Source organism: Piliocolobus tephrosceles, chromosome 2 (assembly GCF_002776525.5).
Source record: "Piliocolobus tephrosceles isolate RC106 chromosome 2, ASM277652v3, whole genome shotgun sequence".
NCBI classification, from domain to species: Eukaryota; Metazoa; Chordata; class Mammalia; order Primates; family Cercopithecidae; genus Piliocolobus; species Piliocolobus tephrosceles.
In genome coordinates this window covers 102,447,869-102,475,834 of record NC_045435.1, presented here as the reverse complement: position 1 = coordinate 102,475,834, position 27,966 = coordinate 102,447,869, and the positions used below count along the sequence as shown (strand labels likewise).

The following is a 27,966-nucleotide window of genomic DNA, read 5'->3' as shown; positions in this document are numbered from 1 at the left end:
GTGGCCGTGACGTCGCTGCGCCCCGCCTACTTAGGTGGTGACGCGACGGCCACGCCCCCGCGCTTACGTCACCGGCCCGGTTCCCTCTCCGGGGAGCGGCGGCGGACGCGCGGCTCCCACCCCCTCCCCTCTCACGGGCTCTCCCCTCCCCAGTGGTGGCCGCGACCCGACCCTCTGCAAGGCGATGGCCCGCGCCCCCAGCGCAGGCTAGCGTGCCTGGGTGCCCGGCCATGGGCTGTATCGGCTCTCGGAGCCCGGCGGGTCAGGGTAAGAAGAGGCGGAGGCCGGGCACGGGTTGGGGAGTCGGGCTGCGGTCGCCGGTGCGCGGTGCGCGGGCCGCGGCTGGGTGGGGGCCTTGAGGAGGGGGCCGGTATCGGGAGAGGGAGGAGCCTGCACCGGGAGGCGGGCCAGGCAACAGGAGGGAGCGGGTATGAGCAGGGAGGGGGCCAGACCGACTCCGGTTCGCTCCCACGGCCTGCCTGCCTCGGGGTTTTGCAGGGCAGACGCATGGTCTCGCCGCCGGCTGCCGTGTGCCCACTGCTCAGGGTGGCTGGAGACGCACAGCTCGGGGAGGGGCTGGGCAGCCCGATGCCCCCAGCACTCCAGCCCGCGGCGACTGGCCTTGCGCGCCCACACACTCGCTCCCCTCCGCCTACACCTCTGCCTTCACTGTCCTGGGAGTGGCCCTGAGCTGGGAACCTGCTTCCCCCAGCCGTGTCCCCATCTTCTTAAAGAGGTAGCCTTTCGGCCCTAGCTAAGCACCTTACCACAGAATTTTTGTCGGACATTGACTCCCCGCTTCAGAGTCAGTTGACGAAGGGGGACTGAGGCCCCATTTGGGGCACCTGTGAACACTGAATCACCTCTCACCTATTACAGTTGTTTTAATGTTCTGCCCCCACTCGGCAAAAACAAATCGCTCCACTCTGTGGAGGGAAAGAAGAGCCCAGAGGCAGGCCATCAGGGCTTCCTTCCCACAATGCTGACCCTTGCTTGGGCCTCGGTTTCCGTGGGTGGCCATGCACACCGAGCCTGGCCGTAGTCTTGTGCATCGGAGGTGGGCCAGCTTCCTTTACTCCGGTGTCGTGGATTTCTCCACGCATAAGGCCAGGCAGGACTGGGTTTGGGATGGGTCCTGGGCCTTCAGGGCAGGTGGTCAGGCCTTGGTGTGGTTGGTACTTGATACTCTTTGGAACTAAGACTGGCTGAGATTTGTACTGCCCTTGAGGAATTCTGGGATTTGTAGTCCCAAGTTAACCTCGTGGCTTTTGAAGCTGAGGAGCAGCTGACTGCTCTGATCTCTTTGGCCCTGCCAAGGCTTGGAGTTCAGGAAGTCATCACCTCCTCTAGTCAGGGGTGAGTTTGGCTGACCTCAGGACCGGCCTCGAGAGCCCTGGTTAGGTACCAGTTGGGGGCCAGGGATGGCCTGTAACCTCCTGTTTTCCTTCTGCTTGGTAGCATTTCTGGGGACCAGCAGCTGATTGAGGCTCAGGGATAGAGACGGCTGCTCCAGCTAAAGGTCAGTTGTGATGTACATTGCCTGTTGGCACTCTCTAGGGAATGGGCCTCAGCTCCCCAAGCCCCAGAAAGCTTGGCTGAGCCCTGATGTTCCCACCTCCTCAGAGCCATGAGGCAGGAATGTTCTCCTTATGTGACTAGGCACAGGTTCCAAATGGGGAGGGGACTGGCTCAGCATCCGGAGCCAAAACAGGAATAGAACTGGGAGCTGAGCCTGGAGCGGTTCTGGGCTTTTGGTTCTCCGCATCAACACAGCCAGCATGCCTATGATTTCTGTGCTGGGCAAAATGTTTCTGTGGCAGCGTGAAGGGCCTGGAGGACGATGGACTTGTCAGACAAGTCGCAGAGGTGAGACCAGGGATCATGGATGTGATCTGGGAGAGGATGGGAAGCTGAGCAGTAGGGTGCTTGGGTGGAAAAGGAAAATTACTCTGGCTTAGATATTAAGAACCAGGCTGAAAAGGGAGAACCAGGCTGGGGCCAGACAGGGCATCAGGAAACGGCTTCAGTGGACAGGGGTGAAAATCAGAAAAAACATCATGAGTTCGTCAGAAAAGAAGAGTAAAGAGCTGTGGACCAGCTGAGGCTGGTGAGAGGAAAGAAGGCAGCAGGAAGAGAGAAGGAAGGCAACACGCCTGCAAAGGGTCCAGGGTGGCTGGTGGTGGTGGGGGGACAGCAATAGTGGAAGAACTCAGTGTGCTTTCCAAGAGAAATGGGTAGGCTGGGAAACGGGGAGGAGAGTCAGAATTTATCATTGTTTGGTTTCACCCTAGGATTTTGAGGCAAAATTCATCTACAGCAGGAGGGTGGCCAGTGGGCTGCCACAAAATGGCCCTAGGGGCCCGAGGGTCAGGGATGTGTGGGATAGGGGCTTTTAGAGTTGAGGAGAGCACTCAGTGGGTGCTGGTCTTCTGGAAGGTGGGGGAGGGGCTGAGAAATGATATGGCAATACCTGATGAAAATAGGGATTTGGGCAGAAGTAGGGGCACAGCTGAACAGCCTTTCCCCTTCCTCTCAGTGTCCTCGGACCCCGCGTGGGCTGTGGAGTGGATCGAACTTCCTCGGGGTCTCTCTCTATCCTCCTTGGGATCTGCTCGAACCCTCCGAGGCTGGAGCAGGTCCTCCCGCCCTTCCTCGGTGGACAGCCAGGACTTGCCAGAGGTGCTGGGCCCCTGGTGGTGGGGGGAAGGAGGACGGCATCCATATAAAGGGGATCTGCAGCCCCCACCCACGCCTGGCCAGCCAGCTTCTGGCTCCCTTTTCCGGCGAGCGGAGGCGCTATCCGGCGGCGGGCCGGGAGGCCGCCCCCGTGCAGGTCTGCTCTGCTCGGCACTGTGCCAGCGGGCGGAGAGCTCGCGCCTTCTGCGCTGACGTCAGCGCATCCCAGGCCGTATCCCGGGAGACCCTGTTGCATGGTGATGGGTTGCCAGGGAGACATACACCTTTTCTCTGGGCCTGGGCCGCAGCTGCGCGGAGCGCTGGGTACGGATGGCGGCGGCTGAGGGGAGCGAGGCGAGGGAGGGAGAGCAAGCCAAGAAACACCCAGCAGGTGCTCCTCCCCCTAGGCCTGGCTGGAGGCCACTGGCGCCACCCTGGGGGCCCTGTCAGCCAGGTACCCAAGGGGAGGGATGGAGTGTGGGCCTCAGGTCAAGGGGCAGTGTTGGCCGCCCTTGTGAGGGACGGAAACGTGATAGAGGAGAGCAATGCTGGGGAGGGGTGCGTGCTTCCAACTTCATTAAGTGAGGGAAACATTTGCTGGGGCTTGTCAAGGAGCCCTGAGCCAAGTACAGGGTGGAGTTAGGAACTTAGGTGCCTCAAACTTAGGCCTTGCCATCCCGAGCTCCCTCAGGAGACAGACAAGGGCAATGATGGGGGCGGGGTGTGTCAGAGAAAAGAGAGAGGCTGTCGGCTGAAAGCATTATTAGCAAGTGACACTTGAAATGGGCCTTAAGTGATGGCAAGCATTTTTACAGGTAAGGATGGCATTCTTGGCCCAGAGGAAAGCTGAGTTCCTTTTCCTGAAGGCAGGTGGGCTGCTTGCTGACAGGGTTTGGTGGAGCAGGTTTTTTGTTTGTTTGTTTGTTTTTGAGACAGAGTTTTGCTCTTGTTGCCCAGGCTGGAATCCAATGGCGCGATCTCGGCTCACCGCAACCTATGCCTCCTGGGTTCAAGCGATTCTCTTGCCTCAGCCTCACTAGTAGCTGGGATTACAGGCATGTGCTGCCATGCTTGGCTGATTTTGTATTTTTAGTAGAGATGGCATTTCACCATGATGGGCAGGCTAGTCTCCAACTCCCAACCTCAAGTGATCTGTCTGCTTTGGCCTCCCAAAGTATTGGGATTACAGGCGTGAGCCACCACACCCGACCTGGAAGAGGGGTTTTATTGGGCAGAGGAGATCAGTGGTGGATTCAAAGGAGGCTTGGAAGGAGACAGGGGCGTTACAGAGTGGGATCCTGCAGGGCCTGGGTGTGACGCCTGCACTAACCTCACTGGAAAGTGGGGTAGCCTAGACAAGATTTGTGACCGGCTGCACTCCAGGAAAACTGTTTACATTATATCTTACCTCATTCATCCAGCCTTTGTATTTTTGTTTGCTTGTTTTTGATAGAGTCTTTCTCTGTCACCCAGGCTGGAGTGCAGTGGCACAATCTTGGCTTACTGCAACCTCTGCCTCCTGGGTTCAAGCAATTCTCCTGCTTCAGACTCCTGAGTAGCTGGGATTACAGGCATCCGCCACCATACCCGGCCCATTTTTTAAATTATTTTTAGTGGAGATGAGGTTTCATCATGTTGGCCTGGCTGGTCTCAAACTCCTGACTTCAGGTGATCCACCCACCTTGGCCTCCCAAAGTGCTGGGATTACAGGTGTGAGCCACCGAGCCTGCCCCAGCCTATGCATTTTTTTTTTGTTTTTTTTTTGAGATAGAGTCTTGCTCTGTAGCCCAGGCTAGAGTGCAGTGGTGTGAGCTCGGCTCACTGCAACCTCCGCCTTCCGGGTCCCGGTTCAAGCAATTTTCCTGCCTCAACCTCCCTCCCGAGTAGCTGGGATTACAGGCATGCGCCACCATGCCCAGCTAATTTTTGTAGTTTTAGTAGAGACGGTGTTTCACCATGTTGGCCAGGCTGGTCTTGAACTCCTGACCTCGTGATCCGCTCACCTCGGCCTCCCAAAGTGCTGGGATTACAGGCATGAGCCACCGGCACCCGGCCAGCCTATGCATTTTTTTTTTTTTTTTGAGACGGAGTCTCGCTCTGTCGCCTGGGCTGGAGTGCAGTGGCCTGGATCTCAGCTCACTGCAAGCTCCGCCTCCCAGGTTTACACCATTCTCCTGCCTCAGCCTCCTGAGTAGCTGGGACTACAGGTGCCCACCACCTCACCCGGCTAGTTTTTTTGTATTTTTTTCTAGTAGAGACGGGGTTTCACCGTGTTAGCCAGCATGGTCTCGATCTCCTGACCTCGTGATCCGCCCATCTCGGCCTCCCAAAGTGCTGGGATTACAGGCTTGAGCAGCCTATGCATTTTTAAGAAATTATTCTGTATTCGGTGCTATGCTAAACACTGGGCACTACAGTGACCAAAACAGACTGATTTCCCCAAGAGCCAAAGACCAGTGAGGGAGACCAACAAGAAACAGGAAATGCAAAAAGACCATTATTACTCACTATGATTAAAGGCCACAAATGGGATACATTGACAGAGAGTGATTTGTTAGAGACTGAAGAGAGGACAGACTACCAAGAAGGGGGCCAGGAAAGCCACTCTGACGAGGTGGTATTTTGGCCCAAACTGGAAGAATGAGAAAGAGCCAGTGAGCCATCAGAATAGTCCAGGGGAGAAGAGGAGCACTACACTCACTACACTTTGGCCTGAGAAAATACATGGGATTGGAGGAGGCTGGGGAACACCACCTCTGCCGACCTGGGCAGGAGACATTGAGGGCTTGAGAAAGGGCAGTGGCAGTAGGAGTAGAAAGGATAGGGTAGGAGTTAGCTTGCCGGTCGTATTATTATGTCTTATCAACAGATATGGGCAAGCAAAGCCTAGGGGAGAGTTGATGGTAATGCTGAGGTTTGGAGCCAGGCTGGATGGGAGAATGGTGGGTGATGCAAAGGAAAGAGGTCAGGAAGCAGGTTTGTATGTGGGGAGAAGGTGTTGGGGTTTGGTTTCTATCTTGCTGAGTTTGCCGGAATGTGGATGGGAAGACCAAGAGGAGGAGCAAAGGGCAGAGGGGAGGGAAATCTTTTTTTTTTTTTTTTTTCTTTGAGATGGAGTCTTGCTTTGTTGCCCAGGCCGGAGTGCAGTGGCACCATCTCAGCTCACTGCAAGCTCTGCCTCCCAGGTTCACACCATTCTCCTGCCTCAGCCTCCGGAGTAGCTGGGACTACAGGCGCCCGCCACCACACCCGGCTAATTTTTTGTATTTTTAGTAGAAATCGGGTTTCACCGTGTTAGCCAGGATGGTCTCGATCTCCTGACCTCATGATCCACCTGCCTTGGCCTCCCAAAGTGCTGAGATAACAGGCGTGAGCCACTACGCCCGGCCGGGGAGGGGAATCTTAAAGAAGTCCTAGCCCGGGTGCAGTGGCTCATGCCTGTAATCCCAGCACTTTGGGAGGCCGAGGCGGGTGGATCATGAAGTCAGGAGTTCGAGACCATACTGGGCCAAGATGGTTAAATCCCATCTCTACTAAAAAATACAAAAATTAGCCGGGTGCGGTGGCGGGCGCCTGTAATCCCAGCTACTTGGGAGGCTGAGGCAGGAGAATCGCTTGAACCCGGGAGGCAGAGTCTGCAGCGAGCCTAGATCAAGCCACTGCGCTCTAGCCTGGGCGACAGAGCAGGACTCCATCTCAAAATCAAAAAAAAAAAAAAAAAAAAAAGTCCTGGATACCACACTCTTCTCCCTTCCTCCTCTTCCCTCTCCTCAGAGGTCCTACTCGTGGTTCTTCATTTCCTGCCCTGCCTCCATCTCCTCTGGGTGCTGGGAAAGTAGAGGATTAGCTGAAGTTTTGCTTCTTGGAGCCTGTCTGAATCTCCGTTGCTTTCTGGGAGGACATAATTCACCTGTCTTTCTTATCATCTTACATTTCCCTGTAGCCACTGGGACATATGTGCTGTTCCTTCCTAGCTCCTGTCTCCTTCTCATGCCTTCGCTGGGGTATGGGCATGTTAGGGGGAAGGTCATTACTGTCAGAGGAGCACTGACCTTCTAATGGTGTTATCCAAGGTGAATGTTGGAGACACAGTCGCCATGCTGCCCAAGTCCCGGAGAGCCCTAACTATCCAGGAGATCGCTGCGCTGGCCAGGTCTTCCCTGCATGGTATGCAGCCCCTCCCATGTTTCTGGCCACTTTGTCCTTTCTCCTCCCTTTTGCACAGTCCCTTTGGAACTCTTTCCTGTGAGCACATGCTGGGGTCTCCCCTTTCTTCCCTTGCTCGGGTGAATCTCAGCCCCTTCTCCCACCCAAAGGGTCACATAGATCCTAACTACTGCCACCCTTCCACCTCCCTGCCCCTGTGCTCCCTGGCCTGGTCCCTTACCAGGCTCCTCCACCCTCCCCTGTCTCCAGGTATTTCCCAGGTGGTGAAGGACCACGTGACCAAGCCTACTGCCATGGCCCAGGGCCGAGTGGCTCACCTCATTGAGTGGAAGGGCTGGAGCAAGCCTAGTGACTCGCCTGCTGCCCTGGAATCAGCCTTTTCCTCCTATTCGGACCTCAGCGAGGGTGAACAAGAGGCTCGCTTTGCAGCAGGTGGATGGCAGAAAGGGAATAAGTTACACTCTTGGCACAGGGCTGTTTTATTTTTCTTTTTCTTTTTTTTTTTTTTTGAGATGGAGTCTCACTCTGTTGCCTAGGCTGGAGTGCAGTGACGCAATCTCAGCTCACTGCAACCTCTGCCACTCCAGTTCAAGCGATTCTCCTGCCTCAGCCTCCCGAGTAGCTGGGATTACAGGTACCTGCCACCGTGCCTGGCTAATTTTTGTAGCTTTAGTAGAGACGGGGTTTCACCGTCTTGGCCAGGCTGGTCTTGAACTCCTGACCTAGTGATCCACCCGCCTCAGCCTCCCAAAGTGCTGGGATTACAGGCGTGAGCCACCGCACCCGGCCAGGGCTGCTTTCTTGTCTCCTCAGGTCTGACATGGGGGTTGGAGTCTTTCCATACGCTGTTTCTCCTCTCTCCTGTCTCCAAGCTGAGCCCTAGACTTAGCTCACCTTCTGTGCTTATGCATTCTGTCCCTGCGACAGGAGTGGCTGAGCAGTTTGCCATCGCGGAAGCCAAACTCCGAGCGTGGTCTTCGGTGGATGGCGAGGACTCCACTGATGACTCCTATGATGAGGACTTTGCTGGGGGAATGGACACAGGTGAGGGACATCCTGGGCTATTGCTGTGGTGGATCTGCCTGATAGACCTTGGGATTCATTCAGAGCCACACCCAGAACACTCAGCCTTTGGAAGGGGAGGGGAGAGGGGCAGACTCAGTCCAGGCAAGCCTGGACACTCCAGGGACAGGAAGGCTGTCCACACTCATGGGTGGGAAATGAGCAGACAGAAATGGAGTAGTTCCTTTCCCACAGGTGCTGAGGCTTCTCTGCCTGTCTGCACAGTTATGCCTTGCAGTCCTCAAAAAAAAAAAAAAAGCCAAAAGACCTCAAGGACACCTTCTGTGCAGCCACGTCTCTGGGAGGGTCTGCAATACCTTTGCCTCTTCCTCTCCAAGGCAGCCTTCTGGCTGGCTGTGGCAGGGCAGATGAGTTGCAGTGCACAGCCCAACACCTCACAGGGCTGCATCCTAGGTCAACAGGAAGGCATGCTGGGCCTGGAACACCCACGGGGCCGTGCTGGCTCCAATTCAGCATCCTTGCATTCCAGCCTGTGGGCCTTTCTCCGGGCCAGTGCTTGCAGAGGGGACCCTGCAGGGCTCTGCAGCTGTGTTCGGCCCTCCTTTCATCTTTCATTCCCTAGACCACATGGCTGACTTTCTCTATAGCTTCTGGGCGCAAGTCTCACAGGCCACCATTCCCCACAACCTCTTTGCCTTTGAAGATTACCTCTACCATCCCCTACCCCTCCAGTGAATTAAGTTCTCCAAGGCAGGCAATACATGAGAGCAGGTTGGAAACTGCTGCTGTGGTCTGGAGAGTTGATTTGGATGTCTGAAGCCAAGATGGAACCTTAAACCACAGGCATTTTTGTTTGATTGAGTTCCAGGCCTACTTTGACCCCTGGAGTAATGATAATACCTAACATTTATCCAAGGCTGCTACTAGCCCATGTGGAATCTTTGTGCAAATTAGAAAAAGGCACTCCTTTCTCTGGCAGGCCAGGGCATGCTGCTCGGTGAGCAGAGTATGGGTTAGATTTTGCTCTCGCTCACTGCCTTGGACAGGCCCTGTTGTGTGATGAGCAACCTGTACGGCCATATGTGGTGACCCTGCATTTACTGCTTGTTTACTGTGTGCCAGACACTTTTTCTTTTTTTTGAGACGGAGTTTCACTCTTGTTGCCCAGGCTGGAGAGCAATGGCACAATGTCGGTTCACTGCAACCTCCGCCTCCCAGGCTCAAGCGATTCTCCTGCCTCAGCCTCCCTAGTAGCTGGGATTATAGGCATGTGCCACCACGCCCAGCTGATTTTGTATTTTTAGTAGAGATAGGGTTTCTCCATGTTGGTCATGGATCCCTGAGATCCTGACCTCAGGTGATCTGCCCGCCTCGGCCTCCCAAAGTACTGGGATTACAGGTGTGAGCCACCACACCTGACTGTGTGCCAGACTCTTATTCTTGTATTGTTAGAATCTCCATCTCGCCATTAAGGAAACTGAGGTCTCAAAAAGTTGTGACTGGTTCAAGGTTACCCAGCACCTACCCACCACCCCCAGAGCTATGCCAGGGGTGGAGTGGGGCGAATGTGGCTTCCAGGTTGGCCAATTGAAATGAAGCCAGCAGGACTATCTTCTTTTCTCTTCCCCTCACAGACATGGCTGGGCAGCTGCCCCTGGGGCCCCACCTCCAGGACCTGTTCACCGGCCACCGGTTCTCCCGGCCTGTGCGCCAGGGCTCCGTGGAGCCTGAGAGCGACTGCTCGCAGACCGTGTCCCCAGACACCCTGTGCTCTAGTCTGTGCAGCCTGGAGGACGGGTTGTTGGGCTCCCCGGCCCGGCTGGCCTCCCAGCTGCTGGGCGATGAGCTGCTTCTCGCCAAACTGCCCCCCAGCCGGGAAAGTGCCTTCCGCAGCCTGGGCCCACTGGAGACCCAGGACTCACTCTACAACTCGCCCCTCACGGAGTCCTGCCTTTCCCCCGCTGAGGAGGAGCCAGCCCCCTGCAAGGACTGCCAGCCGCTCTGCCCACCACTAGTAGGCAGCTGGGAACGGCAGCGGCAAGCCTCTGACGTGGCCTCTTCTGGGGTGGTGTCCTTAGATGAGGATGAGGCAGAGCCAGAGGAACAGTGACCCACATCATGCCTGGTGGTGGCATGCATCCCCTGGCTGCTGCTAGGGGCAGAGTCTCTGTGCCCAAGTGTGGGCTCAAGGCTCCCAGCAGAGCTCCACAACCTAGAGGGCTCCTGGGAGCGCTCGCTTCTCCGTTGTGTGTTTTGCATGAAAGTGTTTGGAGAGGAGGCAGGGGCTGGGCTGGGGGCGCATGTCCTGCCCCCACTCCCGGGGCTTGCCGGGGGTTGCCCGGGGCCTCTGGGGCATGGCTACAGCTGTGGCAGACAGTGATGTTCATGTTCTTAAATCAAAATGCCACACACACATTTCCTCCTCGGATGATGTGAACCACTAAGGGGGTTGTGACTGGGCTGTGGGGGGGTGGGGTGGGAGGGGGCCCGGCCACCCCCTACCCTCCCCATGCCTCTCTCTTCTCTGCTTTTCTTCTCACTTCCGAGTCCACGTGCAGTGCTTGATAGAATCACTCCCACCTGGAGGGGCTGGCTTCTGCCCTCCCGGAGCCTATGGGTCGAGCCGTCCCCCAAGGCCCCCTGCCCAGCTGGGCTCGTGCTGTGCTTCATTCACCTCTCCATAGTCTCTAAATCTTCCTCTTTTTTCCTGAAGACAGAAGGTTTTTGGTCTGTTTTTTCAGTCGGAGCTTCTCTTCTCTGGGAGGCTTTGGAATGATGAAAGCATGTACCCTCCACCCTTTTCCTGGCCCCCTAACGGGGCCTGGGCCCTTTCCCAACCCCTCCTAGGATGTGTGGGCAGTGTCCTGGCGCCTCACAGCCAGCCGGGCTGCCCATTCACGCAGAGCTCTCTGAACGGGAGGTGGAAGAAAGGATGGCTCTGGTTGCCACAGAGCTGGGACTTCATGTTCTTCTAGAGAGGGCCACAAGAGGGCCACAGGGGTGGCCGGGAGTTGTCAGCTGATGCCTGCTGAGGGGCAGGAATTGTGCCAGTGAGTGACAGTCATGAGGGAGTGTCTCTCCTTGGGGAGGAAATAAGGTAAAGCCTTTGTCTGAAGGAAAGGCCAAGGCTACAGTACAGGGGCCCCGCCCCAGTCAGGGTGTTAATGACCACGCTGGGGAGGCCTCTGGCAGATCCTGCGTTCCAAGGTCACTGGACTCTAGGTTTTTGTGGTTGTGGGAAGGGTGGGTGGCTTTAGAATTAAGGGCCTTGTAGGCTTTGGCAGGTAAGAGGGCCCAAGGTAAGAACGAGAGCCAATGGGCACAAGCATTCTATATATAAGTGGCTCATTAGGTGTTTATTTTGTTCTATTTAAGAATTTGTTTTATTAAATTAATATAAAAATCTTTGTAAATCTCTATATACATCTGGTCATTGGAGGTTCCAGTTACAAACCCATCTTAGTTCCACCCCTTTCCCCTCAAAGGGGGAGCAGGGGTCAAGTGACCCCAACCTCATCCCGCCAGGGCAGGGCTGATCTTCCTGCCCCTGGAAAACTTGCTGTAGGTGGGCAGTGGGTCAGATTCCAGGTAGGATGAACTGCGAGAAGCTGGCACCCCAGGTCTGGAGGGGGCTGGGGTACAGCCTCCGGCTGTAGCTGCCTCCTGCCTTCCCAAGGCAGAAGGAATGAGAGATGCATATTCTGGGATGACAGGCATGGCTAGCACCATCCTAGGCCACCCACGAGGGGCTCATTGGCATTTGTCGTCGCTGTCAGAAGGGCTGCCCTCCCGGGGGAGGCCATGACGGGAGTGGGGCCCCCAGAGTGCATGCACCTCAGTGGTCTCCGTGTCACTGCTGCTGGTGGCACTGTCTCGGAAGCTGGCGAGGGGCGGCCGAACTTTCACACCCTGTGCTGTGATAGAGCCCTCGATAGCTTTCCGGAGCTGGAAAGGTGAGAGGGACAGATGTCTGGACCCAGAGCTCTCGGCTCAGACTCCTCCCTACCTTCCTCCCCAGGTGAGCTGGACATAAGCTTCCATGCCTTTTTGGAAGTGGAGCAGTTTTGGAGGCACCCAACCATCACCTCACCTCCTTTAGAGTAACGATTCCAATGAGTCTGCCAATACTGGTGACATAAGCATGGTCCACTCCCAGCAGTGAGAAGATGGTGTGAGTCTGCAGTGTGGGAAGAAAAGAGATTGGACTTGATGGACAATGGGCAGCTCTAAATGACAGGCTACAGGGGCCCAGGACAAGGTTGGCGTGGAATAGAAGGGGTGCCACAGATTGGGAGGGAAGGAGACAGGACTGCTGGAGGGAAAATAATGACAATAGTAATAATAGAATGTTTCCGTGTCCAGGCCTCAGAAACTTGATACTCAAAATTCTTTTTTTTTTTTTATTTTTTGAGACAGAGTCTCCCTCTGTCGCCCGGGCTGGAGTGCAGTGGCCGGATCTCAGCTCACTGCAAGCTCCGCCTCCCGGGTTCCCGCCATTCTCCTGCCTCAGCCTCCCGAGTAGCTGGGACTACAGGCACCCGCCACCTCGCCCGGCTAGTTTTTTGTATTTTTTAGTAGAGATGGGGTTTCACCGTGTTAGCCAGGATGGTCTCAATCTCCTGACCTCGTGATCCGCCCGTCTTCTTGGCCTCCCAAAGTGCTGGGATTACAGGCTTGAGCCACCGCGCCCGGCCAATACTCAAAATTCTTATGTTGCTTACGTTGATGGAAAAATAGGATGGGGGAAGAATTCTTAGTCTCATGTTAGAAAGGGGGATGCAGGACAAGAACAACTCTTGACACGTGAAATCTAGTGATTGGCCAGGCTCCATGCTAGGTCTTCATTATCATTTAATTCTAGTACTGTCCTGAGAACTAAGCATTAGGAGAAGCAGCATGGGGCTCAACAGTGAAGTGACTTGTTCCAGGCAGGTCATCAGGAGTGGCTATGCAGCCCCAGTCACTTTTCATCACACTAGAGAGGGACGCACAACCCCAGTCCTGTTTAGTTGCAGATATACCGAGAAGAGAGAGTCCACACCCACCTTAAGGGCACTGGGGCCCTGAATCCTGTGCCTCTCATTCCACTGCTTCTCAGTTGCCCTCCTACCTGGCTGGCCAGGTTTGGAGTCTCCCGTGCTCTGGCATTCCAGTGGTGGCCTGAAGCATGCTATGCTCTTATACAGTCTGCCTTTTCTAGGGTCCAAGCAGTATCCCAAGTTCTGTTGAGATGCAGCTTGCAGTCCAGGAGGACAATGGTCACCCCCATCTTTCCATGTTTTTCTTGCTTTGAGCCCTCCCCTAAGCTTTCAAATATAATCACCAGCGGTTCAGAAACTGTCAGCCAGTTCTCCTTATGCTTTCAGTAGATTTTCTTGGGGCCAGATGTCTTGAAAAATGCTCTCCTGACTCAGCAGTTCTTGGAATTTTTGGCCTATCATTTATCTCACTGTTCTGAGTTTACTTGTAAGCCTCTTGGCTTAATGTTTGAATCAAGACGAGCATAATAACAGCTTCTTGTGTACCAATTACTCAGAACTCGCTTAAATTACCTTAACACTTTTTAAATGTTCTTACACATTTGAAATTCTTTAGGGAAGGATTTCCAGAACCTTCCTAAATTTCTCCACCCATGGCATGATAGTACTTAGAGGGGCAAGAAGTTCAATTTTAGAATAAGCTCTTCCGGGTGCAACGGCTCATGCCTGTAATCCTAGCACTCTGGGAGGCCAAGGTGGGTAGAATGTTGAGCCCAGGAGTTGGAGACTAGCCTGCAATATGCGAAACCCTGTCTCTACAAAAAGCCAGACATGGTGGTGCATGCTTGTAGTCCCAGTTACTTGGGGGGCTGAGTTGGGAGGATCACTTGAGCCCAGGAGGCAGAGGCTATAGTGAGCCATGATCATGCCACTGCACTCCAGCTTGGGTGACAGAGTGAGACCCTGTCTAAAAAAAAAAAAAAAAAAGTTCTTCTGTGTTCCTTCAATACCTATAACACAGTTGTCATGTGGTTAGTGATTCCTCCTCCTATCTAACTTGGGTCCTGTGTGCTACAAGTTAGCTCTAATTTCCTTATCTGACTTCAGAGGGAAACCTTTTTATTATAAGGTTTCCTATGTTAATAATCCCTTAGACGCCCCGGCGCGGTGGCTCAAGCCTGTAATCCCAGCACTTTGGGAGGCCGAGACGGGCGGATCACGAGGTCAGGAGATCGAGACCATCCTGGCTAACACGGTGAAACCCCCTCTCTACTAAAAATACAAAAACTAGCCGGGCGAGGTGGCAGGTGCCTGTAGTCCCAGCTACTCGGGAGGCTGAGGCAGGAGAATGGTGGGAACCCGGGAGGCGGAGCTTGCAGTGAGCTGAGATCCGGCCACTGCACTCCAGTCCGGGCGACAGAGCGAGACTCTGCCTCAAAAAAAAAAATAAAATAAAATAATCCCTTAGACTTGTCTTCTTATGGTCAAATAACCCCCCTCATCTTCTCCCAAGGAGCCTATTAAATAGTTCCCTTGAATTTTCTTTTTCTCCACAATCCTAATCAGGTGAGCTTCTGGTGGGTGATATGCCTTTCAGGTTTGCAAACCACTTGCCCCTGACAGTCACCAAGCCTTACCAATTCACTTCCTGAACATCCTGGCCATTACTGACTCCAGCCTCTCTATCCTCACCAAGACTGAGGCTGCAACAGCCTGATGGGTTCTTCTCCTTTCTGCCTCCCTTCCCTCCAGTCTGGCCCTGCTTATCCTATGCACTTTGTCAAACCTGAGTACAGCCCAGACTCCCTAGAAGGCCCATGAGACCCCTCCCAAGCCAACTCCAGCCTGTCTTTGTAGTGTCGCATTCTACTGTGCACTCCAGCTTCCAGTCTCCAGCTTCACATAATCACTCTTCTTTTTCTGAAAACATTCATTTCTTCCACACTTCAGCTCTTCTCTCATTATTTTTTTAAACATTTTTTTTACTTAAAAGAATCTTTTTTGGCCGAGTGCAGTGGCTCATGCCTGGCCAATATGGTAAAACCCTATCTCTACTAAAAATACAAAAAATTAGCCGGGTGTGGTAGCACACTCCTGTAATCCTGGCTACTCGGGAGGCTGAGGCAGGAGAACCATTTGAACCTGGGAGGTAGAGGTTGTAGTGAGCCAAGATCGCACCACTGTACTCCAGCCTGGTGACAGAGTGAGACTCTGTCTAAAAATAAATAAATAAATAAAATTTTTTTGTTAGAATACAGTCTTGCTACGTTGTCCAGGTTGGACTTGAACTCCTGGGCTCATGCAGTCCTCCCACCTCAGCCTCCCGAGTAGCTGGGACTACAGGTGTGCACCACCATGCCCAGCATATGCTATCTTTTAAAATTCATCTCTCAGTATAAGTAGTAGTAGTAGTAACAGTAATTCCTAACATATATTGAGGATTTACTGTGTGTTAGGCCCTATTGTAAGTGCTTCACATGTTTCAAGTCCTGTAATTCTTAGAAAACTCAGTGAGGTGTGATCCGCATTTTACAGATTGGGAAAGTGAAGCACAGAGAGGCTAAGAAACTTACCAAGGTACACAGCAAGCCAGCATGTTGCATAGTGAGGATTTGGGTTCAGCTGGTCTGGCCCTAGCATTGGTCCCCACTCTGGCCTTTACCATTGCTTCTCCGTGGGTGGCTTCTGAATGAATTAATTATTAGCTGGCACAGTGATCTCCAGTTGCACCGGTTCCTAAGTAGTTTCCAGTGTTTTCTCTCTCTTATCTGAATGTTCCCCTCCTGAACTTAATTGGGTGACTACCTATTGATTCCTCAGGCCTGTAAGGACATTTTGAATTCTAATCTTCTATATTCTTATCACTTCTAGTTCTTTGTACTTTTGTTAGTTGGTTCCTCAAAGGCTTCTTCTCTTCCTCTGATTTTCAAGTTTGTAACAAATATCTACTTTGTTCTTTTTCATTTGATTTAATTAGACATCACGGAACCCATTGGAGGGCCCATACTTCTTGGGCCTGGGAATAGTGAACTGACACGGAGAGGGACAACATGGCCTTCTGAAAGAATCCTGGGAGCAGGGCCAGGAAATCTGGGCTCTGGGCCTGACTCTGCTGTGCTGACTCAGGCACATTACCTCCGCGCTGCATGCCTCAGTTTCCCTGTGTATTAATATGGTTAAGGCCACAGGCTTTTGAGTCAGACCATCCTAGATTCCAGGCCCAGTTCTGCTACTTATTATTATTTTTTTGAGATGGAGTTTCGCTCTTGTCATCCATGCTGGAGTGCAGTGTCGTGATCTCGGCTCACTGCAACCTCCACCTCCCACGTTCAAGCAATTCTCCTGTCTCAGCCTCCCAAGTAGCTGGGATTACAGGTGCCAGCCACCACACCTGGCTAATTTTTTGTATTTTTAGTAGAGATGGAGTTTCACTATATTGTCCAGGCTGGTCTCAAACTGCTGACCTCAAGTGATCCACCTGCTGCAGCCTCCCAAAATGCTGGGATTACAGGCGTGAGCTACTGCACCAGTTCTGCTACTTATTAGCTGCGTGTCCTTGTGCAACTTGCTCAACCTCTCTGAACCTCAATTTTCTCATCTATGAAAACTGGAACATCACAATATCTAATAGTGTGGTTGTGATGATTCAACACTTGAAGAGCTTAGCACAGTATCTGGCACATAGCAAGCATTCGAAAAATGTCAGCATGATCATCATCATGAAAGTCTGAGGAGTAAGATCATTGTGGAAAAGCAGAGGTTTTGGGAGGAAAGGCTTTACATAAAAGCCCTCTCAGGCCTATTACCTTTTTTCTTGCAACTGCATTGCAGTTTGCTACTTATCCAAGATCTTCCACGTTCCTTTATTACCTTTTACCTTTTTGTTTCTCTTTTGTCCCCTATGCTTCCGGCCTTAGTCTCCACTTGTCCATGCTATGCTGGCTCTTAGGCAAAGTTTGTGTGTAAGCTAAATGCCCAAGCTGCAGGTTTTGGGCATGTCTACCTGCTGCTTATCCCCTCCCCCAAACCCCTCAATGCTTCAAGGCTTGTACATTACGCCTGTCAAAAATTTAGCTAAAACACCCCTTGGCTTCTGCTGGTCCCAGGAGCCATTTTACCAATGCAGGCTGCCCTCCTTAGGAGTCCTGGAAGCAGAGAGCTCCTGGCCTCCTCTGGTGTCTGCCTCACCCACCACCAGGCAGTTCTACTCAGTTCCTTGCCCCATTTCTACAGGCTGCTTTGCAGTTCTGCTGAGCCATCTTCCTGCGTCCCCACCAGTTTTCCTTCGGCCCACATTAAGGCAGACTTTCTGGGGTCTGACATTCCAAGCCCCCCACTGGGTGTTTCTCATCTTTGTTTATCTCTTCTCTGCAGTCTCCCCACCCCTACTTGGATGTTTGTTAGCTTGTTTATTGGATTTTCTTATCCTGCCTGTTTCTCACCCATTTTTTTCCGCATGGGCGTATCAACCTTGTTGGGCTGTGGTGGCCTCCTGCCTAGCTCTGACCCTGGCTTGGCCTTCTGGCTTCCACCCAGCTCAAGCCCTGTCTTTGTTACTTCTTTGGTCCAGAGTTCCCTCGAGGGCAAGGCTGAGCAGAAGAAAAACGATGCCTGGCTCCACCACAGAGCAGGAGGAGGCTGCTCCCACCTCCCATCATCCAAGCAATGTCTAAAAAACATCTCAGCACTGAGCCAACTCCCTTCTCCTCCCTCCTTCCCCACTGGCCTGAGTCCAAACTTGTAGGGGGACCAAGATCCCCACTGTGTCCTGAGAGGCCAGGGCAGCCCTGGGCCAGGCTGCTGGCCCTACCTTGTGCAAAGAGGTCCGCTCCACCAGCTGGAAGGGAGCAGGATCAATTTTGCAGTCACTGAAGTTGACAGGTTCATCTAGTTGTTGCTCCTCCCACTCCAGAATCTGAGGGGAAAAGACTACGAGGGTTAGGGAGAAGGTGCCTGTAGCTGACCTCACCTCCCTGAAAGCTGATTTGCCCTTTTTCCAACCCCGTGGTCCCTCCCACGGGGACAGCAGCCAACATGATGACTGAACACACCCAGAAAGACAGGGTCCAGAGTCCAGTGGCACCTTACCTCTTCAGGGCTCATCTCGCCTTCCAGGTCTGCTTCACTCTAGTAGAGAGGGAGGGAGGCTGGCAGCTAAGGGCTCTGGAGTTTATCCAGCCTAGACCCTGCCCTCCCTGCCCGGTGCCCCCGAGCTGCTGGAAGAGCAGGCATACTTACTGCCAGGGAGATTCGGACCCGCTTCAGCTTGCGCTTCTCACAGGATTCCAACTTCTTCAATTTTGTTAGAGCCAAATCAGAAAGATGAGGAGTTGAGGTTATAGGGAAAGGGGAGGTGAGGGGAAGCAGTGGAGCCTAGGGAAAAGGGCATGCTGCAGGACCCGAGCTGACAGCAGGGAGGGCTGAAGGGCAGGGAGAATAGAGGCAGGCACTACAGGGTTTAATGATGTGGTCTCAGCATTGGCGAGGGAGCTGGGGAAAAAGCAAGCTAGGAGGAGAGTCTGCAACCACTCACCTCTGAAGCAGCCTCAGGGGGTGGACTGCCACAGAAGAGGCTCCGGAGGGCGATGCCTGCCGACTCCGCGCTCCCTGTGTCCCCAAACATAAGGCCCCAGGGGGCAATGTCATCTTTGCGGGAGAGGACCAGGAAAGGTAAGGAAGACAGGGGGAGAGGTATCGTAGTTCCAGCCCTGGCCCATGTGGGCAGGCTCTTCCAGCTGGGATATGCCCCAGCAACAGGGCTGGGCAGGGACTCTAATGGATCTCAGTAGCTTGGCTGAGGCTCTGTTGACACAGGAGAGACGGGCTTACCTGTGGGACTCTCTCCAAGGTTCCTGGTGACACTGGGCCCCCTCTTGAGTGCAGGCTTTAGGGGCTTGTGGGTCTCTCCCCGGGCTGCCGGGAAGCCTGAGTCTTCTGTGTTCACCTACATGGTCAGGAAGGGGCTGGTGGGGCCATGGCCCCAGACCACTCTCCCAATCAGTCTACACAAAGACATTTAGGAAGTGTTTGTGGCTTTTCCCCTCACCTGGAAGCAGACAGAAGCCTCAGGGCTAGGGGGACCCTCCTGATCAGATGGTGGAGAGGTCTGGGTGGCTCTGCGCTCCTGCATGTGCTGCCGCCGGCGGGCTGGGCTCAGCTGGGCCCCCAGCAATGCCACCACCTGTGAACGCTCGATGGAGCCCAGCAGAATCATGGACTCTGGACAGAACAGGTGGAAGGACTCAGGAGCTGAGAGGGAGCCCTCCAGCCCCGTCCTTCTCTCACACTCAAGAGTGGAGCCTTGCATTCAGGCCATACACCAGAGGGAAGCCCCCACCTGGCAAGTGCTGGCCCATTCCCTTTGGAACCAAGGAGACCAGTCCTGAGCTCCCTGCCCCTTCCCGAAGCTTCGACCCTTGGAGATGCCCCTAGCACCTGGTCCCCCTCCTGGCCTCACCAGGGGACTCCACTAGGGCCAGCATTCGGCCCTTGGTCCTGTGCAGTGCCAACCGCAGGTCCCGGAAGGTGCAGCTGAGGGCCACATGGGGAACATCCCGCACCATGATGTCCTCCACACGCACCCGGTACTGCCTGGGGGCCGAGAGGGGCGCTTGGTTTATGGTCAGCATGGGGAGAGTTGCCCAGAGCATTACCATCCCAGGGCCACAAGGAGGGCTCCAGAGCCCATCCATGGGGATGGGGGCTAAGGGCCAAGAGGTGCTCCCACCCTTCTTTCTGAACAGCAGGGGCCAGCTACAGTCCCTCCGGAGTGTGGACGAAGGTGGCTCATCTCCCAGCTTCATAGGCTCCAGGACCTTGCTGGAGGTGGGTGTAGGGGGATCTAGGATGCCCTCTGCCCCTCACCCACAGCCCCCTTGGCACCCAGCCCTCCGTACTGGTGGCGGCCCCAGCCCAGCTCAGGCAGGTAGGGCAGTTTCTTGATTCGGATGATGCTGTCATAGAGGGAGGGCTGTAGACTCTGGGCGACAGCGTTAGCCAGGATGACGGCGATCATGACAGGCAGGATGTGGGCAATCTGGCCTGTGAGCTCGAACACGATCACAGCCGTGGACACTGTGTGTGTCACCGCTCCTGCCAACGCAGCCGCCCCTGGGGACGTTCACACTCAGTCTCCTCAGGATGCCCAAGCCCCAGAAGACTCTCCACAACCAGGGCAGGTCCTGAGTGGGTCCCTCAGGGCTGCCCAATACAGTCCTGGGATTGGGCCTGTGCATCTGATGGAAGCCTGCTTTCTGCCAGCAGGGGGCACCAGAGTCTCAGACCCTGTGGCTGGGGCGTGGATGGGGGGGTCTTCCAAGGCTGATGGGACCTGAGGCACTCACCAACCACAGCGTAGCCCCCAGGCACAATCCGGTAGGTGCTGCTGTCCGTATGAATTCCATCTGGGAACCAGGCGGCCATGCTTTCACCCACCAGACGCCCAAATGCTGCTCCTTCAGGGAGGGGGGTGGGAAGAGAAAGAGGCAGTGGAGGGGGAGGGCAGAGGGCACTAGGAAAAGAGAGGGTCAGAGGGTGAGGGAGGGGCCAGTGGGTCATTCAGTGCAGGGCACAGCCCTGCGGGGTCAGGGTTCAGGCTAGGGCTGGACCAAAAACCCACTCTTGGGCAGAGGGATGACCCGGGGGCGGCCAGAGGGTGGGGAACGTGCAGGCCGGGATAGCAGGCAGCTGAGAACTCACCAATGACAAAGACAGGCATGAAGGCCCCACAGGGAACTGGGATGGTGGTGGCCAGTGCAGACATCCAGAACTGCAGGCAGGGGGTGGTTCAAAGGCGAAGAGGCTCCACCTGGCCCCAGGCAGCCCACAACTCCACCCAGGAGAAGTCTACCTCGCTGATCAGGTAGGCATAACCCTCCCAACCACCCCATAATCCTCCCAGCTACCCCGGAACCCCCAGGCCTCCCAGGTGATAGCAAGGGGAAGGACTCTGGAAGCAGATGGCTTGGGTTCAGATCATCGCTCTGCCCTCTAGCTGTGTGACTTTGGGCCAGCTACTTCACCTCCTTGTGTTTTGACTCCCCATCTTTCAAATGGGGATAATAATAGTGCCTTTCCCATGTCAGTGTGGAGAGGCTTCAAGGAGTGAGCACTGCATGGCAGGTGCTTAGAAGGGCAAGCTATGTGAAGGTTAGCAGTGTACACATGAGGAGCCCACCTTCATGAGAATGAAGATGACCAGGGTGAGGAAGACGTTGGCACGTGGTGGGTTCCAGGCCTGTGAGGTGCTGGGTGGTTCTAGCTCCTCCACCAGGCCCTGGTGGACCCATGTCCGATTGTCAAACAGGGTGACCAGTGTCTCTTTCTGTGAGAGCTAGGGTGAACAGGGTGCCTCAGGCTGGGGAACCAACAGGATGAAGGGAAGAGACCATGGCATCCCATGGGGAACAACGGAGTCCCACAGTCACACTGGGGCTGTTGGCTTTGGAGGGAATGCCTTCCAAGGGAAAGCACAAACTCCTGTTCTGCCTGTGGTTACCTGTCCAGCCATGAACTGTCCAAAGCCAGGGGGGAAGGTCAGCGTGGAGATAAGCAGGGTCACCAGAGCCGGGAAGAGCAGGCGTCTAAGAGTTGTAGGTTTCACATCAGTCGTGGGTGGCCAAGGGCTGGGTGCCCTCGCATATCTCAGGGCTGAGGTCAGAGCAGAGCCTTGGCTCTTTCATGAAAACACTCAGTCCTGACAGAAGGTCTCCTCTGCTGTTTATGATATGATAGCCCCAAGGGTTATCCCTTGGGTATGGTGGACTGGAGTTATAAGTGCAGGGGTCTGACCCAAAGACCTTTCTGTCAGCCCCGACTCTGTAGGTGGGTAGCAGCAGCAGAAAGTCCATCCCCCAAGCCCTCCCTGGGGCCCCTCCGAGTTGTTATTCCACCCTCTGCCCTCAGAAGCCCATGTGAAGGGCATATTGTGTGATGGGATGGAGAAGTTTCTGCCTCTGTTTGTCTCTCTGCGGTGACTTAGAGTGAAGGTCAATGTTGGGGGAAGCTGGGGTCACTTGTGAAGTTAACCAGAGGTGTGTAGGGAGCAGGTTCAGCTGGGTGCCCTCTCTCTGAAGGATGTCAGTCCCAAGGGAAGTCATGTCTCAGGCCTCCTCACTCCCAATTCTCAGGGTCACACTGACAGAATTGTGTTCTGGAGATTAAAAAAAAAAAAAATCTCGGCCATGCTCAGTGGCTCACGCCTGTAATCCCAGCACTTTGGGAGGCTGAGGTGGGTGGATCTGAGGTTGGGAGTTCGAGACCAGCCTGACCAACATGGCAAAACACTGTCTCTACTAAAAAATACAAAATTAACCAGGCGTGGTGGCGCATGCCTGTAATCCCAGCTACTTGGGAGGCTGAGGCAGGAGAATAGCTTGAACCCAGGAGGCGGAGGTTGCAGTGAGCTGAGATCGCACCATTGCACTTCAGCCTGGACAACAAGAGTGAAACTCCGTCTCCAAAAAAAACAAAAAAAACAAAAAAAACAAAAAAAAAAACCACGAAGAAATCTCGTCCATCCTCATGAGTCATAGGGGCAAACAGGCTCAAACACTCTCCAGGGAGCATTCCTATATGGGCCAGGCCAGCGGACCTGAGGAGGCCTTAATCTTTGATTCCCAAATGTCCTCTGCCACTGACTATAAACTTAAAAGTGCCAATTTTCAGGTAATTCATATGAACATAAAAATGCTCAGTCAGCCTGGAAAACACCCTGGCTGATTTCTCAGGGGGGCGCCTGTTTTGACTGGGCCACTCTCTCGCCATCACTGTCCCCTGACCTACTGCGGCCCTTACACAACCCAAAGCAGCCTGGAGAGGAGCTGAGAGCCACTCACTTCCTCATGAGGAAGCGATTGATGGTTTTCTGCTTCCGCATCACCTGGACAATCTTCCGGTTCAGGTAGACAAAGAGGGCTCCACCGAAGCCACTAGCAATACTGGAAAGGGAAGAGGCACCTGACTGAACAGGAGTCTTCCAGAAACCCCCCCCTCCTCTCCAACACCCCCAGGCCCCTCAGCTCCTCACCCAATGACAGCAAAGGCTGGCAGCTCCTGCAGGTCAAAGGGGAAGTCGAGCCGGAATCGGGTTTTGAAGAGGGCAGTAATAGTCTCTAAAGGGAAGAATAGCAGAGGGAGGCAGGCCTAGCCTCATGGGCCCCCTACCTGGCACCATCTCGGGCTGCCCTCATCCCCTGGGTGCCCCCCACCTTCATCCCGGTTCCAGACTGCCAAGACCCGGAAGATGAAGGCACTGAAGGTGGCAGCGAAGAAGCCCCGCCAGTAGTTCCGCACCGCGAAGAAGGTGGAGGTGACCTCGATGCTGAAGAGGACGCCTGTGAGGGGGACGGAGACCGTCACTTGAGGCCTGGGCTTGGCCTAAGGCCTCAGACCCAGAGAAGAGGGGTCAAGGAGGAGAGGCCAAGGGCAGGGTTGTGGGGCTGGACGGACCTAGGAGACCTGCCTACCTCCAATAGGTGCCGCAAAGCAGCAGCCCACCCCCACGGCACAGGCGGCAGCCAGCATCTCTGTGTTCCGGGATTCATTCTGGCGAGAGTGGTGGCAAGAGGGGGTCAGCCGTGGGCTCAGCAGCCTCTGCCCCCCACTTTCCCCAGGGTTCCCCTTACCTCATAGATACCCCCAAAGAGGGAGAGGAACTTGCTGAGAAGGGCAGCACACATGCTTGCGATATGCACAAAAGGGCCCTGTGGGGTGGGGCAGGCAGTGAGTCGGGAGGGGGCCCACCCTGACCTTGGCCTAGCCTCCTCTTCCACCAGGAGGGACTCCTTCATTCCCCAACCTGCAGTTACCTCTTTGCCAAGCGGCATCCCGCTGCCCAGGGCGCAGGTCAGCCCAATGACCTTAGCTATAAAGGTCTTGAGTGTGAGGTATTCTTTCAGCACCACTCCCCGCAAGATGGTCTTCATCTCAGGGATGCCAGAGCCTGGAGAGGGAACAGTCTCAGGAGAGGCATTTGGTGCGCCCATTTCAGGGGTCCCACCTCTGCCTTCCCCTTCTCTTCTAACATACCGACAGCCTGAGGGGCCAGGATCTGTGTGAATCCGGCTGAGAAAGTGATGAGGACAACAGGGTAGGTGACCCAGGCCAGGTACTGGAGTAAGATGCTAGTGTTCAAACCCCGGGACATCCACTGCTGGGCTGTGGGAAGACGACCTGCTGGATCCCCAGTGCATAGACCCACTACCTGCTTGGCCAGTGGACCACGCTGATATGACAGGCTGTCCCAAGGAATACCACATAGAGTCAGGGCATGGGGGAAGGAAAGGGTCCCCGAGGGCATTCACTGGGACAAAGCCCAACCTAGGCAAGAGGGTCACTTGGAGAGGGGACACAAGAAGCTGTACCCTATGGGAGTGGCCGAGAAGATGCCTGAATCTGGGCAGTCAGACTGGCTGGGGAAAGTGGTCAGTGGCCAAGAAGCCAAGATGCCTTCCTCCACATCTAGATGAGCATGGCATGGATGCAGGAGGTTTCTTCCCAGTCCTCCCCCTGCCAGCTGTCACCCTCACCTTGCAGACAGGCAGCAATGGCATAGTCCATGGCCCAGCTGACCAATGCCATGAGGAGCCCCAGCAGGACCAGGAAGATCCAATCTTCACCAACCCTGGATACTAGGAACTTGTGGCAGCGGACAGAACAGACTGGATGCAGGGAAGGGAAGAAGGGGGAGGCTGGCACCAAAGTGCTCCTACCCCTTTTATGGCCCCCTCAACTGCCCCCTCCCCCCATCAGCAGCTCTAATGGCCTCTGCTCCCCTCAGCATAGCACAGCCAGGTCTCCTGCCCCCAACCCAGTTCTCACTGCGGCATCGGGCACAACGGCTCCGTCCATATTCCAAGAGCTCTGGGGCAGCCCGAGGGGAAGGGGGACCTTTCCAGGGTTCAGGCCCTCCCAGGCGAATCCGAGCAGCTTCCTCTTTGGCAAAGGCCCCAAGGTCCTGAGTGTACCGGCCATACATCTGGAGCAACAGGGGGGATGGGGGCATTTGAGGTCATGGGCTGAGTGGGAATGCAGGGAGGGTTCTTAGAGCCTCCACTCCCCTTCTCCCAGCCCCCATATTGGATATCCCTCTTGAACGCACAGTTCCCACTCTGGCCCAAGGTGTGGGAACAATGCACATTGCAGACTGTGGGGGCTGTCCTGGCCAGAGTGATGGGGACAGCCAAGGTACAGGGACACGGCTCTGGGGGTGGCAGAATAATCGGTCCTCTTCTCACAGGCCTGGGGCTGGGGCACTGAGGAGGAGTAAGAGGGAAGCCCCAGAAGAGGAAAAGATGGAAAAAACCTGTGGCACAGTCTAAAAGTGGGAGGCGGGAAGGTCAGGGAGTAAGGGATGATCAAGGGCACATGGGCAACAATAAGAGCCTTGGGGCAGCTGAGTTGGGCCCAGGAGCAGGCGCAGCCCCAATCCTTATCACGTTCCTGCTGGGCCTCTGGCCTGTGACCAACTCAGCTGCACCCTTCCCACCCACCCTAATCCCCTTGTCCCCATTCTCCACTGCCACCCCCACCAGCCTGCCAGCCCAGCTGGGAGTGGAAAGCCTCTTGCCTAGGGTGGAGAGGGCTTGGTGACCTCAGTCCCACTATGGAGCTGCACTGAGCCCAGTGGTGGGTTAGGGGACAGCAGAGGCTGAGGATGGCTGGGCTGTGACTGTGGATGCTGGGGTGATGGGACCAGAGAGTCGCCTGAACCATGGCTAGACCTGCCAAGCTGGGCGTGTGTTGGGGGGCGGGGAGGAGTAGATTCCGGCTGCCACCCGCAGAGCTTCGGGACACAAAGGGCTCCTGTTGGGGCTGGAATGGGGCGGGGAGGAAGGGAGGGAAAGATAGAGACAGAGAGAGGGTGAGAGATAGAGAGTGAGGAAAGGGAAAGCAAAGAGAAGAGAAGAGAGAGAACTAGAGAGGAGAAAGGAAAAGAAAAAAGAGAGGCAAGGTGAAGGGACAGAAGAGAAAGAAGGGGATGAGAGAGGAGGAAGTCGGGGGGAGGAAGAGAACGGAGTATTAAGAGGCAAGCATGGTGTAGGAGGGGGAAGGCGAGAGTGGGAGAGAAAGACAAAGGGACAGGATGGGGAAGGGGGGCGGGGGCAGGCTAGAGCACAGAGTGCCCCGGACAGAGCCGACCCTGAGAGCTCATTCCAGAGACAGCTGGAAGGCACGGAGATGGAGAGGTGGTGGCTGGTGTTAGGAGGCACCATTTCAGAGGCCAGGTGCCTGGCTTCCTTGACCATGCGCCTATCCTGGTCTGGGCCGATTGACACATGTCTCCTACCCCATCCCAAGGGTTGGCCCCTTTACCCTTGCTCTATTCCCACCTCTCCCTGTCATCCTGATTCATCCAGCTACTTTCTCCTAACTGGGCACCTCCCAGACTTAGTTACAGCCTCTCCTCCCCAAGACGTTCCCTCCCTGCCACCTTCCTGGAAAAATTCCAGCCCAAGCTGGTAAAAAGGAACCAGGGGCCCCTTCCTTTCCCTAGGGCTTGGGTCTTCCACCCCAGTGACATGAGGAGGGTCACGTGGCTTCTCAAACACCAAGTAACAATGGAGGCGATAAGTCGGCTCAGAGCCCAGGACCCCTGCTTCTAATGAGGTCAGGGGACACACCCAGCAGTGGGTGGGGGCTGGATACCCCACATCAGCATGGACAAAGGTTCCAATTCCCACACCCATTCCTGCTTCACCCACCCTGTCCCCCAGAGTGGCAAGCCACCTTTTTCCAGAGTCAACTGAGGGGCTCCTAGAGCCAACGCTGGGTGTGGAGCCCCCACAGGTAGGGTCTGGGGCGGACCATCTTTCTACACACTAGATTCTATGCTTATCATGGTGCCATGCACATGGCAGGGACACAGAGAATGTCTTGGGTGGTGGAAACTTCAATGGTGTGAATGGCGCCGCGGAAGGGGCAGTGGGGTGCTAAGACTTGAGCCCAAGTGGTGAAGTGGGGGGGGGGGGCAAAGAAAACGTGCATTTTGGGGGCGGTGAGGGGAAGGACACCTGGGACAAGCACCTGGTTTCCTTGTCCTCTGCAGGCCCTCAGCCTCAGCCAGAAACCAGCATGCAGTTTTCCATCCCTTTGGCCCTGCAGCCTCAAACTTCCAAGCCTCAGTTTCCCCAGCTCAAAAGGCTGGGACAGGATTAGGGTAGGCCCCTGGTCCTCGCGCTTCCCAGGGTAACCTGGAGCGGCGGTCCCGGAGCGCACTCCTCGGGCTCAGCTCAGCTTCACTTACCAGGGTCTGCTCGTACTGCAGCGCCCGCGGCTCCATCCCTTCCTCCGCCGCCGCGGCCGCCATCTCCGCGCACTGCCCTCTCGCCTCCCTCGGCGGCTCCGGCTCTGTCCTGGACTCGGCTCCCGGCCCGCAGAGTCAGCGCGGGTAGCCGTCCCGTCCCCGCAGCTCGGGAGGCCGAGAGCAGAGTGCGGCGGGCCCCGGCGGGCGCCGCTGGCGTAGCCTCCCCCTCGCGTCCCCTCCTCGGCGGGCGGGCCGAGGGCGGTGCCCTCTGCGCTGCTCCGCCCGCCGGCCCATCCGGAGGGGACGGCCCAGTCAGGCTGGGGTCCGCGCGGGGCCTCCCGAGAGGCGGCAAAGGGCGCTGGGAAGGCGTAAGCCCGCGCCGGCTCCCTGCAGAGGCCCGGGTCGGAGAGGGGCGCCCGGGAGGGGCGCCCGGGAGGGGCGGGTCTACTGGCACGTGGAGGGGCCCACCCGGGTTCGCGGTTCCCAGTGCCCAGGCAGGAGGGGCTGCAGACGCCTGAACTCCGTAGGGGTTGGGGCTGGGGGCTGCGGAGCTGTCTACATCGGATTCCTCCGGGTCAGCCCGTTAGGAGCCGCCTCCCCTCTGCCCTCTGCTCCCCTCTGCCCTCTGCCCTCCGCCTCCCCTCTGCTCGGAAGGGACGAGCGGCCCAGACAGGCCCAGGAAGGCCCCTCTGCCCCGTCAGGGGTGAAAAGCAAAGCTGGGAGAATTCGGAGGGGGTTAGAGCCGTCTTCCTCAACCTTCCTTTTCTCGGGGCTCCCCTGGGGAGGTGCACCTGGAGCAACCCGGCCTACGGGGTGTGCAGGGGTGGAGGTTGGGGAGGGCGCCGGAAGGGGTAGGCCGGAGGGAAGGGAGCTCCA

The 27,966-nt window shown here is 55.6% G+C and overlaps 2 protein-coding genes across 5 annotated transcripts; one reads left to right on the top strand and one right to left on the bottom strand.

The window, feature by feature from the left end:
* Window positions 1-67: 67 nt before the first annotated feature.
* Window positions 68-11,285, top strand: FAM131A (family with sequence similarity 131 member A). Of its 4 annotated transcripts, XM_023187506.1 has the most exons (7): window positions 68-267; window positions 1,459-1,519; window positions 2,537-2,679; window positions 6,750-6,843; window positions 7,093-7,275; window positions 7,771-7,887; window positions 9,501-11,285. In XM_023187506.1, exons 4-7 carry the CDS (start codon window positions 6,774-6,776, stop codon window positions 9,974-9,976), a joined length of 846 nt encoding a protein of 281 aa, XP_023043274.1. In that variant the 5' UTR covers window positions 68-267; window positions 1,459-1,519; window positions 2,537-2,679; window positions 6,750-6,773; the 3' UTR covers window positions 9,977-11,285. The 4 variants fall into 4 exon arrangements, with proteins under 4 accessions (XP_023043274.1, XP_023043275.1, XP_023043277.1 ...); XM_023187507.1 differs by lacking the exon at window positions 2,537-2,679; XM_023187505.1 differs by lacking the exons at window positions 68-267; window positions 1,459-1,519 and adding an exon at window positions 1,530-1,866.
* On the bottom strand, window positions 11,195-27,455 carry CLCN2 (chloride voltage-gated channel 2). Its single transcript, XM_023187504.2, has 24 exons — window positions 27,091-27,455; window positions 24,666-24,822; window positions 24,374-24,505; window positions 23,874-24,002; window positions 23,654-23,787; window positions 23,471-23,548; window positions 23,312-23,390; window positions 23,054-23,179; window positions 22,873-22,957; window positions 22,682-22,783; window positions 21,343-21,427; window positions 21,022-21,177; window positions 20,544-20,613; window positions 20,189-20,299; window positions 19,742-19,955; window positions 19,303-19,436; window positions 18,892-19,064; window positions 18,675-18,789; window positions 18,379-18,452; window positions 18,084-18,137; window positions 17,934-17,972; window positions 17,656-17,760; window positions 11,957-12,043; window positions 11,195-11,811 (listed from the first exon to the last, which is right to left on the bottom strand). Exons 1-24 carry the CDS (start codon window positions 27,151-27,153, stop codon window positions 11,617-11,619), a joined length of 2,697 nt encoding a protein of 898 aa, XP_023043272.1. The 5' UTR covers window positions 27,154-27,455; the 3' UTR covers window positions 11,195-11,616.
* Window positions 27,456-27,966: the final 511 nt, after the last annotated feature.

Bases quoted from the DNA above. Each gene is read 5' to 3' on its own strand.
- FAM131A (XM_023187505.1), top strand. From the start codon at position 1,779: ATGCCTATGATTTCTGTGCTGGGCAAAATGTTTCTGTGGCAGCGTGAA. The intron at 1,867-2,536 runs GTGAGACCAGGG...CCTTCCTCTCAG, and splicing joins TTGTCAGACAAGTCGCAGAG to TGTCCTCGGACCCCGCGTGG. The intron at 2,680-6,749 runs GTGCTGGGCCCC...GTGTTATCCAAG, and splicing joins ACAGCCAGGACTTGCCAGAG to GTGAATGTTGGAGACACAGT.
- CLCN2 (XM_023187504.2), bottom strand. From the start codon at position 27,153: ATGGCGGCCGCGGCGGCGGAGGAAGGGATGGAGCCGCGGGCGCTGCAG. The intron at 22,784-22,872 runs GTGAGGAGCTGA...TTCCCTTTCCAG, and splicing joins CCAGCCTTTGCTGTCATTGG to TATTGCTAGTGGCTTCGGTG. The intron at 17,761-17,933 runs GTAAGGTGCCAC...TTTTCCCCTCAG, and splicing joins GCGAGATGAGCCCTGAAGAG to ATTCTGGAGTGGGAGGAGCA.